Source organism: Hyalella azteca, unplaced genomic scaffold (assembly GCF_000764305.2).
Source record: "Hyalella azteca isolate HAZT.00-mixed unplaced genomic scaffold, Hazt_2.0.2 contig6587, whole genome shotgun sequence".
NCBI lineage: Eukaryota > Metazoa > Arthropoda > Malacostraca > Amphipoda > Hyalellidae > Hyalella > Hyalella azteca.
The window spans coordinates 811,622-828,156 of record NW_025936745.1 but is presented as its reverse complement, the minus strand read 5'-3'; the positions used below and the strand labels follow the sequence as shown (position 1 = coordinate 828,156).

The window sequence follows — 16,535 nt, the reverse complement described above, 5'->3', positions numbered from 1 at the left end:
TCCGATTACTTCTTTTTTCTTGGTGACATGATTATCCCGATGGCTCGAGGTAAAGCAGCTCCACATTAAAATTTTAACGAAACCTCTCAATCGTAGCCGTGGCGTTAGACAGTGATTTTGTTGTTAAAGTATCGAATACCGAAAATTTGCGATCATCCGAACGCGTAATGAGATTCTAGGTACTGAAATGTGACTGCAAACTCCGTAGACATTTTACCACACGACTTCTCGAGCACACATTTGAGACATTATCTATTGAGTACATGCCAAGTGTTTTATTAAGAATTTAACACGATCTACCAAAAATCGGGAAGAAATCAAAATCACTAGCTGAGAGATACAGGTAATCCAAGGTACATAATAATTATCAGATACTATTAGATAATAATTAAATAATTATTATTAGATATTAGAGATACAAGTAATCCAAGGTACACCCTAAAAGGTGCGAATTTAAGTGTTCATGTTAATCAAGACTTGAACGAAATAGATTATTGATCTGTTCATGAATCAGTTTTCATGAATCATTGGAAAAATATATAAGTGAAGGTGCATCTTATTTAAGATTTTTTACCTTGTTTTTTAGAGCCCACGTGAAACCATTAACGTAATTGATATGCATCTGTGCATTCTCAGAGTTCGACTTAAATTTCCTACTGTCAAAATGTAGCCTAAAAACTTGAAATGAAGTGAAATTATATAAAAATCTAATATATGAATCTGGAAATGAAGACAAATCATGTAGTGCAGCAAATTAACGTTCTTTAATCGCAATACCATCTCATAAAGTCATAAACGGAATTCTGCACTGCGTCTGCAGATATGGACCGCTTATTTGAACAGCGGCGTCAATTTCGTGACCAATCAGAAGCCTCCACGCTGAAGGCTTGCGTGCATTTCGGTTGAAAGGAGATACAAAAAAAATTCACCTTAACTGCTGCAGTTGTTACGACTGTCACACAGCCCTGTAGCTGCAAAAGAAAAAGTCGGATACGAGGTTTTGTCAACGAAGCTTACGTATTGAGGGTGTCGGCACAGGCGTGCGTGCGTGTAACACTTTACAAAAAGTCGTATTCGTATCGCATTTAAATTTTAGCTGTTTATAAGTTATTTCTAGAATTCAATTGAAATTTTAAGAACTTTCATTCATCTATAAATCTTTCATGGAGTGTTTTCATTCTTTCTCGAAAGATAATTTCGTTTCTTAATTAGTTTACTCTGGCACTTCCTTTCATAAATGTATATCGCATGAATAGAAGCTTAAACCGCTTTTCCTCATTGCAGTTAATTCGTGCATTACTCTATTTTCTTGCAGCCATTTTTCCATTATCCACATTGAACGGGAAATATTTTCTAACCCGCCCTCCATACATCAAGCCCATTAACATCGAGTGACTTCTTCACTTGCCTGTTTTTTCGCATGCAGTTCACCCTTTTGTAAGCAGGGCCTTTTCTGTGGGCAAAAAACTGGTGACAATTGAAAAGTTTTGCCTGGTTTTGAAAAGAGTGTTTATTCGCTGTGACAGATTCCTTTCGATCATGAACGATATTTAGACAGGAAATATATCCCTGCAGTTACATTGTCTATTCTTCGGGAAATGCCTGCAGGTACAAGGAAACATGAATAAGTTCTCCCTCCGGGAGAAATAATGATCTGGATACTAAACAATCTTATATAGACTGCGTTGTGCGGGAAGCAACATGGATTTGATACTGTGTTTATGATATTAAAATATTTTTATTATATTTATATCGAAAAGCCGATAAAAATCTTTGTTCAAAAGGTAGTCTGCAAGTATACAATAAGTTATTCACACAATCGTTCAATATTAACAACAAAATTATTGTATTTAATTTAGTTAAGATTACAAATTAAATCGACTTTCTTTCTTAAATTATAAGCTGTTCTTGTTTAATCAACCACAATTTCACGTTACATAAAATTAAGAAGGAACGTTGCAGAAACCTTGAAAATCTCCCTAATTTAAATTTAATCTTCCTAATTTGAAAATCTTCCTAATATGTTTTATATTGCAATGGACGAATGCAACTGAAGGGACAATACAATTTGATTTCGTTTGGCTAGGCACACATATTGCTCATCAATTAACCAGTGTATAGAATGATACTCATGAGCGCAAAAATCTTTTCATTACATAATGCATAGGAAATTATATCAACGAACGAAAATTCCATGCATAAAATTCAAAGAAATTGAAAAGAATAAGAGGTCACCATTGAGGGTAAGAGATTTAAAACATTAGGAAATTTCATTCAATGATCACTGATTACAGGGATGATTAGCAAATAATTTCTCCTATATCCAGCGCACTAATAATTGCGTTTCATGTGTTTCTAGGTGGACTAGTAAATATTTTCCCGTTTAACCTGACGCACAAGAAAAGGTATTGCAGGTGCTTCCGTGTGCAATAGTAATAGTACTTCCGGTGCATCCCAGATACATTAGTAATTGTGCTTCGGCATGAACACGTATTATTCAATATACATTACATGCTCTTCTCCGATGCAAGCTTCGAAAGTGAACTCATGCACACGGGCATGCGCAATGAATAACCGACAACTGCTTGTATTTCAAAAACTTTGGCCATGCCACTCTCGTTTATGTATCGAATGTCTGTGATAATATTATTCCCGTTGGAACACATATACTCTTTGGTATTGATGAGCCCACAAAAATCATCCGTCATGAATGCGCACACCCGAGCGCCTGCCCTCCCTATTAATGCGCTCGGCTTTGATCAGATATTGCGCTCGGTTGCAGTCCCACGAATTTCTACCATTGCGCATAATGGCTGGGGGAAAGAATGTGGTTCTGTACTTACTGATGAGGGACGACCACCGCAGACCTGACTTGCAGTAAATAAGCGTCCTCAAGCTCGTGATTCAGATTGAAGAATAGTTTTATTTTTTGATTATTTCTTGGTCGGTATTTGGAAAGCTCATCATGATGGCAGAATTATATATATTTGCTATGCCGAATTAGTAATTACGTATTTCCTTCTATTAATTTTAATTCATGATTCCTTATAATTTGGAATCTTCCACTACTGTTCTAATCCAGCAGTGACAACTTGAAGACATCAGGAGCGACAAGAGTTCAGGCAACGCATCTGGGTCGGTGCAGACAAAGACGCCACAAAACATGAAGCTTTTCCGCTCTAGTGCTCACTATCTCAACACGCGATCTTCGGCGGTCGTGTAGTCTTGCATTGGTGAGAAAAAAAGTACTGAAAAACTGCCTAAGCGCTGCAACAGTTGCTCAGGTTCCTCTTTGTACGCCAGGTAAAGAAATGGGCACAAAAACGTGTGAAATTCAAGCCAGGGTTGCAGAGCTGAGGTTAGTTGCGCTTCGGGTTTTCAATAGCACGCCACACCGTCGGTTCGGCAAAAAGCGCGAGTTGTGGGCACGCATGCAGTCCCGCTCAGCAGGTGACAACACTCGGCGTCGTTCATGCGCGATTTGTTAAAATTAATTATGTAAATTTATTACGTTATTATTTACAAGAAGGTTAAACGTATATCAACTGAACTCGAAAGTGTTTGTTTCAGTGTTTGCCGTCTAGCTGCAGTGTTTTATTGTACGAGTCACTGAAGCCGGTAAGCTTCACCACTGATTTTTTAAGACAATCTTCATTCTGACTGACGTCAGGGCAACCAATCCGGTGATCCCACCAGCGCATGCAGCTCGATGAAACACCAATCCGATGTTTGCGTGGGATTGATATAAAATATCATGAAACACGTGCAGGATTTTGCGAACCAATCAGAACCTAGTCATTGAAAACTTGTCTGCATTTCTGTAGACGTTTGAAGCAAAAAGATTTTCCTGAACCCATTCCAGCATTTGGTCCACCAATCAAAAGCCTTGAATTTGAAAACTTGTCTGCATTTCTGTCGTGGTTTGACGCAAGAAGATTTGCATTAACAATATGCAGCATTTTGTCAACCAATGAATGCGTTGTCGTTTAAAACTTGCCTGCATTTATGCAGTATTTTGAAGCAAAAAGATTTAGATTAACCCGATGCAGCATTTCGTCTACCAGTCGAAACCTCGTTTTTTAATTAAACTTGGCTGCATTTCAGCCGTAGCTTGAAGCAATATTTTAATGAACCCAATGCAGCATTTCATAGACCAGTAAAAATATTGCCTTGAAACGTGTCTGCATTTCAACCGTAGTTTGAAGCTAAAACCAAATGATAAACTGAATACAGCAATTGATCGACCAATCAAAACCACGTATTCGATAACTTCTGTCGAGAACACTTGTATTTCTGTCGTGGTTTAAAGCAAGAAGATTTTCCTGAACAATATGCAGCATTTTGTCAACCAATGAACAAGTTCTGTTTGAAAATTTGCCCTCATTTCCACCGCATTTTTTTGCAAAAAGATATTGATGAACTGAATGCAGCATTTTTTGGGGAAAATTCTGCAACCAGCCTTTTTGGGGCCAACAATGAAAAAGCAGAGCGGGCTCGTCTTAAGACAGAGCCGCGGCTCTCTAATGGAGAGCTGAAAACTGTGAACTAGAACGGTCACCCGAATTTGCACTGTACTTTGTTTTGTGTCAAATATTCCTAAATATCTACTTACGGTCTTAATTTGTTGTGCACAACCCTAGCATGTTTATTCCTTTAATTTATGGTGCATGCGTTTTTCACTTCATTACGAACGCTTTGACAGACCCATCAAACTTTCTACCTTGATTGGCGGGTACCTGAAAATCTCTAATTCTACTTCAACTATTGAACTTAACCTGCAATTGTCAAAGTGTTTATGTTAAATTGTGGCGCAATTTATATGAGGAAAAGTGGCGACCTATATAAAGTACTTGTATCTCTCACGGTCTTCAATAATTTTCAGTAAGACCGCGTTAAAACTACCGTCTAAAAACTTGCATATTGCAATTGCCACGGCATTTCTAAAAGCACAGTACGTGCACTTATTTTGCTTTAATGAGGTGAGCTTTGGGCAGGGATTAATACTATATTGAAACTCTGAATTATTCACAAAATTTTTCTTATTTTACCGTGGTTTAATCTAGACGTATCTTTTCGCCCAGTATGTCATCCTCAAAAAGTTGCGGCTTCTATAAAGCAGACCGGGACGCTATTTTTCTAAATTTTGATGGCCTCGATTGAAAGAAAAACTCCCTGTACAGCAGAAGATGTCTGATTAAATAAGTTGAACTCCTTTTATTGTTGTTACTTGTTTCAAACCCTTGTTGAATTATTGTGATAGACTTCTAGAAGAGGATTTCCTCAAGCGTAGGGAGAAAATACCCTACAATTTTGCCCACCAGTCAACTCCTCGTCTTTGAAAACTTGTCTGCATTGCCCAATGCCCATGGAGTTAGAAGCAAAAATATGTTTTGAGCCTTATGCTGCATTTCGTCGTCCAATGAAACCGTTGCCTTAGAAAACCTGTCTGCATTTCGACAGTAGTTTGACGCAAAAAATATTCGTGTGAACACAATGCAGCATTCCGTTCATCAATCAAAACGTTGCCTTTGAAAACATGTCTGTATTTCTACCGTATTTTGAAGCAAAAAAATTCGAAGAACCCAATGCAACATTTCGTCGACCAATTAAAACGTCGTATATGAAAACCGTCCTGCATTTCTGTCGTGGTTTGAAGCCAGAATATTTTAGACCAATTAACCCGATTTATACCAATTAAAACTTGGTAAACTTGCCCCCATTTCTTTAATGTTTGGAAGCGAGACGATTTTCATAAACACAATGCAACCCTGGCATTGTGATTAATCGAAAGTTCGAAACATCACCTATGAAAGCCAACTTGCCTGCATTTCTATATTAGTTTGGAGCATGAATATTTTCGTGAATTTAATGTGGCATTCTTTAGATCCGTTTCGATTTATTCGTTTAAACGCCGTAGATCTTTGGTTGAGCAAACAAAATTCGTGGAGATGATATGAAACGTTTCTTAACCAATGAGTTGCGCTGCATTGAATATTTCTTGCTTCTATGGGTAGCCCCGAACACGATGAGAAATAACAAAACTTTGGCTTTAATGAAGCTCATGAGTGACTATAGACGAGTATAGGGGCTGGACACAACCAGTTCATGCTAAATTGTAACGGCCAAATAAAATTCAACATTGACAAAAAAGAGAAATGTTTTTTTGGCGAAGTTACTTTACTGCAGTGTCGTATTATGAATCGATCTAACATTATATTATGATTTTATTTAACTCTTCATTGAGCTTTATCGTTGCCTCGTCTCTTTGCCAATTCACATCGAGACAAATTTAACAGTGTATGGCGTGTGTGATGACGTAATATGCAAATCGCTCATGAGAAAATGCTGAGGAAATAAAAAATGCGACATGCAGCGAAAAATTGGTGTTTCGTGAACGACCAAAGACTGTGTTAAGTTCAAAGTGGCACATACCCAATTCAAATCCGTAATCTATATTACTGGTGCTTCCTAATAGCTCCCAGATTAACAATATCGCCTCTCAACGACATGAGGCTGCCGTGACGTCATCACAGGTCAACCAATCGGAGCCTTCAGACGAGCCTATGCAGTTACATCGATGTCCTGAAATTAGCCAATCACCGTGGAGTATTGAGAAAACTTGCGTGCATTTCGGTCCGTGAAAGAGGCAAAAAGATTTCAACTGAACCACAATGCAGATGTGCACTACAGTTCACGAGACCGGTTTGGGAGGCCAAACAGTTCTTTAGCTGGAGGAACTTGAAGTACATTATACATTTTTCCTTTTGATAAATAAAATCGCATTTCAAAAAATATATAACCATTCCTTCAGCTAAATCAAGCAATTTATAAACTTTCGATTGAACCGGTGCTAGATAATGAGGTTGGTGCCGCAGTAAAAGCATTGACATTGTTTGAAACTAAGTTCAATTAATATAGACTTCCTAAAACTTAATTTGTAACAGTAATAGGGAAAACATCAACTGGGCAGCATGAAGGGTGTATTTACATTTACGTGTGAATAAATTGAGATAACATAGTGCCAGAGGTGGGCAGTAGCGCGCTACATGTAGCGGCCGCTACATTTAGAGCAATGTAGCGATAGCGGTAGCGCCCGCTACATATTTATGTAGCGATACGAGGTTTTGCCGCTACAGCGCTACCGCTACATTTATAGATAAAGCCTTTAGATTTTACTTAATAATATCAAATATTATTTAAAAACCAGCATGATACATACCTAATATAAATTACAGAATATAACTTTACGAAAGATTTCGGTGTAATGTTGTCAACCTCAGCCTGTTACTAGAGTCAACATGTTAGTTGTTACTTGTTAAGTTGTTACCAGTTACCACTTACAGGTATTTTTTCATGTTTCAGTTTGCTTACAGTTATTTTTACAGTTATTTTTATGTTTCACCTTCCCTACATGGATGTCTACTTTAATCTACCAATCTCAAAAACAATCCACATATACAGTATATACAAGTATAAGACTGACTTTTTATCTGTATATGCGGATAATATTTGAGATTGGTAGATTAAAGTAGACATCCATGTAGGGAAGGTAAAACATAAAAATAACTAACTTTTATTTACTGTATCTAATCCGTACTAGTTCGGTTAGGTTAATTGCAATAAAGTTGCATTGATATGTTTTGAAAATGTTTTATTATCATTAAATGTTTATGAGTAAATCCCATTAGCAGAAAAATAAATCTTTGGAGATTTCCAATAATTTTGGTCATTGTAGTGGCTAATGTAACGGCGCTATATTTTACTGTAGCGGTAGCGGTAGCGCTCGCTACAATCTAGTGGGTGTAGCGGTAGCGGTAGCGCCCGCTACATTTAGAGCATGTAGCGGTAGCGGTAGCGCCGCTATATTTCAAAGTAGCGCTGCCCAGCTCTGCATAGTGCCCATATCAAAATGCGGTAAATTTCCCTTTCTACTGCAAGATCTAGGGCACAATGTGAAGTGAAGTGCGTGACTCGTTTACAACAATCATCTCCAACACGCAGTGCCATTTACCGATTATTCTGAATTAGCTTTCAAAAAGCGCAATAAATTCATCAATTTAACTTTTCCTTCTTTGATATGATTGCTTGAAATTATTGTAACAAACTGCGACGTCATATCAGGCACTCCCCCTCGCGAAAAAATTATGTTTCGAAAATATAAGTGCCTGTTGCTGTTTTTTAAAGCACAACCGAGGGTACAATAGCCCCAAGCGTTCTCACTGACGTTCAGGATGTCGATAAGTATCATTTGCTCAGGCTGCAGTGTGGTGCTGGGGATGTGGTACGTGTGACCGCATTGACCCACATCCCACATGCACTCACGCACGTTCATGCTGCAGCTGCGGAGGGAAGTGGGAGGTGGGTTGCGGTGGGAGCTATACAAACGGCCGTAGCTTTGTTACTCTGCGAGACCCTTTGCACCAACGAACTTCGTCGCTGCTTTGTTGCACTGTGGCCTGCGACCTGCAGCTCAGGGACGGCCTACAGCTCAGGGACGGCCTGCAGCTCAGGGACAACCTGCAGCTCAGGGACGGCCTTCAGCTCAGGGACGACCTGCAGCTCAGGGACGGCCTGCAGCTCAGGGACGGCCTGCAGCTCAGGGACAACCTGCAGCTCAGGGACGGCCTTCAGCTCAGGGACGACCTGCAGCTCAGGGGCGGCCTGCAGCTCAGGAACGGCCTGCAGCTCAGAGATAATACCAATAATAATTCAGGCAACACAACTTTACGATGTCCAGTCGTCTTTTTTCACGTCATTTGTTTAGAGCCTTTTATGTTATATGTTTACATGTGTATTAATATTGGCCACAATATTCCTGAGTAAGCAATGAATTGTGATTAATCGCTTGTCAAATGAGCACTAAAACTCATTGTAGTCTGGTAGAGGTGAGACTTACTGAGACTCGAATATTATCTATTCTCTTTGGAAAATGAGTTGTGCATAGACGACGGACTCACTTTACTCATTTTTTATTTCAGTTTATCCCGAATATCAGGGATACAAGAATTGTCAGTGAAACATAAGCCTATTTCAACAATGGAATAATACTACAATTTCACATCTACACAATTTCTTCAGCATTTTTAAAATTAAATAAAAAGTTCAGGATTTTCCTCCATTTCAACCTTATGTTCAAAGCAAAGAAGCGTACGGATGTTTCAGAATTATAATACTTGAGCGTAAATTTGTTTTCCAAAAGATACTTAAATAGCATCAAACTGTAAAACATATTAGTACTTCTATCTACGGCGAAACTTCAGTGTGCATCAGCCGTGCACGTTGACATTGCAAAGGCTCTGAAAAAATATCAGCATTCATTCTAAGAAACGAAATTCATTTTTTTTCTTTTCGGCTAAAATTCAGACAAAAGGTGAATGGAAGCTGTGCATCTATGGTTGCGAGGTTATGTCGTTGAACCGTTGAGCTGCATTGGTTCAGTTGTTCCTTTTCAAACGCCGGTTTTGAAAAGAAAACGTGTCGATTATGTAAGGCTCGCTAACAGATTAAATATAAAGACAAATTTGAACATAATCATTCGCCAGCAATATTATACCTTCTAATATTTTTCAACCTTAAATTTATCCAGGAATTGATTTTCAGATGCATATAGAAGTTATATTTTTTATTTTTATATTTATATAAATTATGTTAGCATCAGCGAGGGATTATTTGAATTTCGTTAACATCCTTTTAAAAGCAAAGGGTTAAGATCCTATTTGGCCTCCCTCCCAGCCTCCTTTATTGAGCGGAGCGATCTTTGTGTGCATTGTGAACCTTTCTCACACTCGTTCCTCTAAGGGGCTCTGGTGCTGCAGTGCTGGGTGGCTGCATTCACTCACTGCTCTTTGTATGCACCCTGGCGCTTTGTCTCCTCAAGACAGCAGGTACAGAGCGTTTTAGTCCTCCTCTGCCTCTTTATCCCTCCTTTTGACCCGACATTTTTTATGAATGTTGTGCCGAGTTCAAAATGTTTTACATTGGTGGAATTATCGCATATATTTATTCACTTGCAATTACGAGAATAAGTTAAATATGTTTATCGGAAAGAGGGCTAAATAACTTCCACGTTGATTAAAATGATTGGATGTGCTATACTGACTTTTAAAATGTGTTCTAAATTCATGTAAAGAAAAGAGTACATTTTGCCCTCATGTGATGGTGCCCTCATTTTGATGGTGACTTCGAATCTTAATTCCGCACCAAAGGATGGGCAACTCTGAAGTCGTCCACCGCATGTAGATTGGGTCTCTATAAACAAAATTAGCGGAGCCTCACATACACGACATACATACGACATTCACCAGTTGCAAACGATCAGTCACATGCAGGCTATATCAATCATACAGGTCTTTTTTTTTTCTTCACAAGAAAACGATCACTTATTCGCCATATGCACGCGAATTATTATTCGCCATCACATACGATTAATTATTCGCCACGGACAAGCGATCACTTATTCGCCATGTGTGAGCGATCAGCCATTCACCACATGCACACGATTAATTTTTCGCCATACACATACGATCGATTATTCGCCGCAATCTATCAATTATTCGTCAACTATTCGCCACATACCAATGTACACGTGTAACTCTCATTGGATGTGCTATACTAATTATTAAAATGTGGTCTATATTCATGTAAAGAAGAGAGCACTTTTGTCCTCATGTGATGGTGCCCACATTTTGATGATGACTCAGAATCTTAATTCCGCACCAAAGGATGGGCAACTCAGACGTCGTCCACCGCATTTAGATTAGGTCACTATAAACAAATTTAGTGGAGCTAATGGTATCACTTTAGATTAAGTGCATCCAAAAAAGGGTGGTTTTTTAATTATATGTTTTTTGGGGTGTAGATTAAGAATCTGAAATCCGTTTTTGGCGGTCGGCATCGGAAATTTTTAATGGAATCTTTTCCTAACTGGACCTAACCTGCGAGGTTTTCGTTGATCGGCTAGGTTTTTTCTATGTTTGGAGGCCGTCCGGCGGCTGGAAAAACTTAGCCAATCAACGAAAACCTCGCAGGTTAGGTCCAGTTAGGAACAGGTTCCATTAAAAATTTCCGATGCCGACCGCCAAAAACGGATTTAATATTCTTAATCTACACCCCCAAAAAACATATAATTAAAAAACACCTTTTTTTGGATGCACATAATCTAAAGTATTACCGAGTTAATACACGACATACATACGACATTCACCAGATGCAAACGATCAGTCACAAGCAGGCTAGATCAATCAATGTGGGTGGCCCAGGGCAGGGTGGCCCAGTGGTTAAAGTTCAGAGTACCAAGATTGGAGCAGAGAGGCGCGAGTTCGATCCCAGCTCTGTGCGCCAGTTTCTGGTCAGAATCGGCAAGGAGGCCGGGCGGAATTGTAGCAGTGAGATGCGAGCAGAATTGTATCAGTGAGATGCGAGTTCGAGACCGCAAAATGATGTAAATGTTCTGCAATGTTAAGAATCGGCGACAGGCCTACGGCCTAATAAACGCCGAAACCGCTATTATTATTATACAGGTCATTTTTTTCGTTACAAGAAAACGATCAGTTATTCGCCACATGCGATCGATCACTTGTTCGCCACATACAACCGATCCTTATTCGCCACATGCACACGATCAATTATTCGCCTAACACATACGATTAGTTATTCGCCACCGGCAAGCGATCACTTATTCGCCTTGTGTGAGCGATCACCTATTCGCCACATGCACACGATTAATTATTCGCCATACACATACAATCAATTATTCGCCACGTGTGAGTGATCATTTATTCGCGCCGTGCACATGATTAGTTATTCGCACGTCTCGGACAAATTTACGGCCGTACTTGCGGCCGGTCTCGCGGCCGGACTCTATACCTGAAATATCACCCAAAGTACTGAACGTAGCTCGATGAAACTTGGTACACATGTTCATTATGGCCTAACGGCGATGTCAAGCTCGTGTCAATTGCAAACGATCAATTATTCGTCGCAATCGATCAATTATTCGTCAACTATTCGCCAATCAATCAACTATTCGCCACATACAATACAAACGTACACGTATAACTCTCACTGGATGTGCTATACTAATTTTTAAAATGTGTTCTAAATTCATGTAAAGAAAAGAGCACTTTTTGCCCGCTTGTGATGGTGCCCTCATTTTGATGGTGACTCAGAATCTTAATTCCGCACCAAAGGATGGGCAACTCAGACGTCCGCTGACGTCGTCCACCGGGGTGCGCAGCCGTAGAGAGGCGTAGACTAGGTAGGTTATTGTAGGTACCTATTTCGTATTTGGCAGGTTGGTTGCCAGTGTTGTTACTATGTAGGTTATAACTTTGGCAGGTTATTGGTAGCGGTAAGTTACGGGAGGACCTGAAACAGAAAGGAATGTTTTAGTAACAACCATCATATGTTTTGGAGGAATAAATCATAGTTTAGGACTTTAGGTTAACTTAATTACTTTTCATGGTATTATTGCAGATTAACTACATCCAAAAAAAAGGGTGTTTTTTTTTTAATTATATGTTTTTTGGGGTGTAGATTACGAATCTGAAATCCATTTACCCTTTTTTTTGGATGTAGTTAATCTGCAATAATACCCTTTTCATTCTACTATGATACCCAGTGCTGCAGTGCACAATTCTATATATAACATTTTGACTTTGTGCACAATTTTGTGGTGACTGACGATGCATTAATTTTTTATAAGTGACTTTTTTTGCTGAGCAAGGTAAATGTAATCAAAATTCTTTGTTGTTAATCAATTTTTTTGTTAACTGGAGCCTTTGCTAACTAAGGTTAAACTGTAAATCCGTTTTTAGGGGTGTCCCTTAATCCTTATTACCCTGGGCCTGGGGGGTGTCCCTTATTACCCCATTGCACAGAAATGGCTGCCATTTTCTTTGGAATGAGATAGGCAAATTACGCCAATCATGTTTTCAAGCCAACACCTGTGTCACTCAGTCACTGTGTGCAACTTTTATGTGAGTACATTTTTTTAATACAGCAAATAATTTTTCTTCCTCCAGACCTTAGTACCGTAGAGGTACTTTTCCAAATTTGCACTTTTCACAATTTTCTCAGCAATTTTTTAGAGATAGTTAATGTATGATTTCTTAACTAGCTTTACACATAGGGTAAACGCGGTATATTCCGACACATTAAGGACGCATCAAAAAATAAAAAACTATAAAAAAACGTATGCGTTACGTAAGTTCTGTTGCCTTCACATGACTCTCAAAACACTTCACTACGCGTCAGCAACAATGAAACGTCACAAAATGTTGCCAACTTGCCATATTTATTAAAAAGCCTTTAGAATGGAAACCTACCAAATCCCTATATTCCGTCACTTTGTGTGGCAATATTTGCCACGTGGTGAGTCGTAGGACTATTGCGTCAGCGCTTCAAATATAACTGATACGTATTGCCGACATCCACGTGTTTGAATTCCGTTTGCTGTGTGAGCTGTATTGGGATACAACACGGCTTTGAATTAGAACACTAACGAATATTGAACACTACTTAATTACGTTTTAATTAACAGCTATTAGGCTTTTAATTAAGCAAATTTCAATTTTTGTACAAAGCTTTGAACGATCTGTGTGTGTTCAATTCAAGTTGTGTTGGAATTAGTTTTCATGTGTCTAAATGCAACATCTCAACTTAATCATCTATTAATTTATTTACGACTTGAAATCAGCGAATACAAGTATACTTAAACGATTCCTAATATATTCACAGACGTATTTAAAAGTCTCAAACCATAATATTCTTCCTATAAAAACAGTTATTCACTATTTGGTAGAGCCATGTCAACTGTCAAATTTGACACATTTTTCGATGATCTCACCACGTGGCATGCATTGTCTCTCTTTGGATCTCAATATTTTCCCACTAGATGGCCAAGACCTAGTGTTTTTGCAGTATTTCGACACGCAAATGTATGACGTCACCATTTCAACCATCAATGAACGCATGGAACTAAAACAAAGCTTAATATAAAGGAAAAGCCGGAGAGGTGACGGAATTACCTACGATGTCGGAATATACCGCGTTTACCCTAATTGAATTTGATAGTAAAAGTGTTGAAGTTTATGCCACTATTTTTAGTTTTGCAATATTTTGATTAGCTTAGCTGCTACAACATTTCTACGAAATGTGGGACGTGCGTCCTGATTTACCTCGCCATCCCTTATTACCCTGTTTGACAGTACAGGTGGAATGAAAGGAGGGAGGATAAATGCATTATATGTGATGGGGATGAGAAGGAACCTGTGGAGAACTTGTTGATGGAATGTGGGGCGTATGAGAGACAGAGAGAGAGCATCAGTCTATGATGGAGGTGATTCTGAATGAGGGAGGTGAGATTAATGATGTTTATAATGTTTGTTTGTATAATGGAGAGAGTGAGAGACCACCTAAACTACATTTTTTATTTATGTAATGGAGAAACTAATTCTGAAAAATCACTTCTTCAATAAACCTCAAGAACTATATCTATAACCTATCAAAACCAATTTTTATCAATGAAATATATAACTATAAAGAACAGAATTTATACCTTTTGTAATCACTGCTTGCATTCAGTTGCAATAAAATAGCTCATAGGATACTTATGTTATAAACTATACATAAGTATTCTATTATAAATTATTAATTTGTTAAGCATGGTGATACTTAAGTATGAGTAGTAGTATATTGCCATTTGGCAAGAACTGGCGATCATTCACCTGATGCTTCTTTGAGACTACTTTAAATGGTTTGTACATTTTTCAGATTCAAAATGGCATTTATAGGTTTGAGATATCCTGCTTTGAACCACATCAGTCTTCGCAGCTTCCCCAAGTTTGTTGGGAGAACTGTTATGGTCAAGGATAACGATGTTGAATCTTCAATGAGACTCATCAACAGGTGAGCTGGGGATTATGTTGAAACAGGGCACATTATTTTTCACTACATAATTATTGTCAACACATTCAATTGAACCTAATTTATCATGTTTACATTGCAGTGCAGTTGTAGCTCTGAAGAATGACCACAAATATTTAACAAAGGTTAGAAACAGTTGGATGTTATTAAATAGGAGAGCAGAATAATTCTCTGCTGATAAGCATCTACACAGACCAGGCTTTGGTGTGTACTCTTTATTTAAAGTTTCTGCGGTGTGAAAGCCATTTGGGCCTCAAAGTTTGAAGGTATTGTTGATAAACAATGATATCAAACTGCATTCGCATTCTTTACTATATTTTGATGAGAAACAAGTAAGTTTTGGCCATGAGATGGATTAGATAATTTTTGCCTGGAGTCGTATTGCATAATTTTTGTACATCAATGAAGCTTTATTAGAAGCATGCATTTTAATTAAGAAACTGCCAAAGGTTATTGATTTCATTGTATCTTGAAACTACAAATGTTGATGAAAATATTTTTTTCTTACAACTGACGTTAGGCCTTCATATACGTATCGCTATGTATAAATATAGCTTTACTTAAATTCATTTTCGGGGCTAGATTCATTCCCCTCTCATATTGTTTTCTCCAGGATAATGAGTGAAGAGGGCATGCTAAAACGTTACCGCCTCAATCTCCGTTATGAAAAACCCTATTTGGTGAGTAATAGAAACAGTTCATTTTGATATGAGTGATCTGTCTTGCTCTATGGAAATTTATTCCACGAGATTCGTTTTCAAATGAGTGAGTCCAGTATCACCTATATATAGATGGTTTGTGCAATGCTCTGCCTAGTTCATGGTGATAAAATTTCGGATTATATAATTTGCTGACATTCAAAAATTACTAGGAACAAGTTTCAGGGATCAATTGTACCATACAAAATAAATAATGAATAAATCTGTGTAATTGTATTAAAATAAATAAATCTGTGTAAACGTAGTACAAGCAAGCCCTGCATGTAACAAAGCTAAAGCAATAGTACCTATGTCAGGTACCCAGCAAGGCAAAAGAAATACTAACATTTTATAACCGTGATGTTTATATTTGTATATCCAACTATGATGCCTTCAGCAAATGAAGATGCTTACTTAGCAAGATTCATTGCAATCCTATCCATCAATGCGCATAAAATTGTCTGTAGGTGGACTGTATTTGCTCAAAAAAAATTTTTTTTTTTGTTCTTTACTTCGATCTTGAATAATTTTATTGATTGTAACTCATTCAATGATTTCTTACTCACATGCATGACCCACAGTAATAATTCCTGCTCTTGTAAAAAAAACTGGATTTTACAGGTTCGTCGTAGACTCAACTACGAAAAAGCCAAGGCAATCTACGACGAGGACATGGCTAGGAAGATCAACTTCGTAATGAGAAAGAACAGAGTGGATCCTTGGGTAGGATCTACATAGCCCCCCACTTGTGTGTAAATATTTAAAATAAAACATATACATTAGTATCAATATGATTTTTCAACATCATTTACAGCCTTGAAGCAAATGCATAAATATTTTTACAATTGGATAAATGTGCTGACAGAAAAAGCTGTTAGGAAGATGAAAAATGCTGGACACGCATGGAAATGA

The 16,535-nt window shown here is 38.1% G+C and overlaps 1 protein-coding gene across 4 annotated transcripts; it reads left to right on the top strand.

Annotated features, from left to right (window-relative positions):
* Positions 1-324: 324 nt before the first annotated feature.
* Positions 325-16,412, top strand: LOC108677198 (28S ribosomal protein S21, mitochondrial). Of its 4 annotated transcripts, none has more exons than XM_047880915.1 (4): positions 325-343; positions 14,773-14,907; positions 15,539-15,605; positions 16,245-16,412. In XM_047880915.1, exons 2-4 carry the CDS (start codon positions 14,780-14,782, stop codon positions 16,359-16,361), a joined length of 312 nt encoding a protein of 103 aa, XP_047736871.1. In that variant the 5' UTR covers positions 325-343; positions 14,773-14,779; the 3' UTR covers positions 16,362-16,412. The 4 variants fall into 4 exon arrangements, with proteins under 4 accessions (XP_047736871.1, XP_018020871.1, XP_018020870.1 ...); XM_018165382.2 differs by lacking the exon at positions 325-343 and adding an exon at positions 12,213-12,256; XM_018165381.2 differs by lacking the exon at positions 325-343 and adding an exon at positions 12,287-12,349.
* Positions 16,413-16,535: the final 123 nt, after the last annotated feature.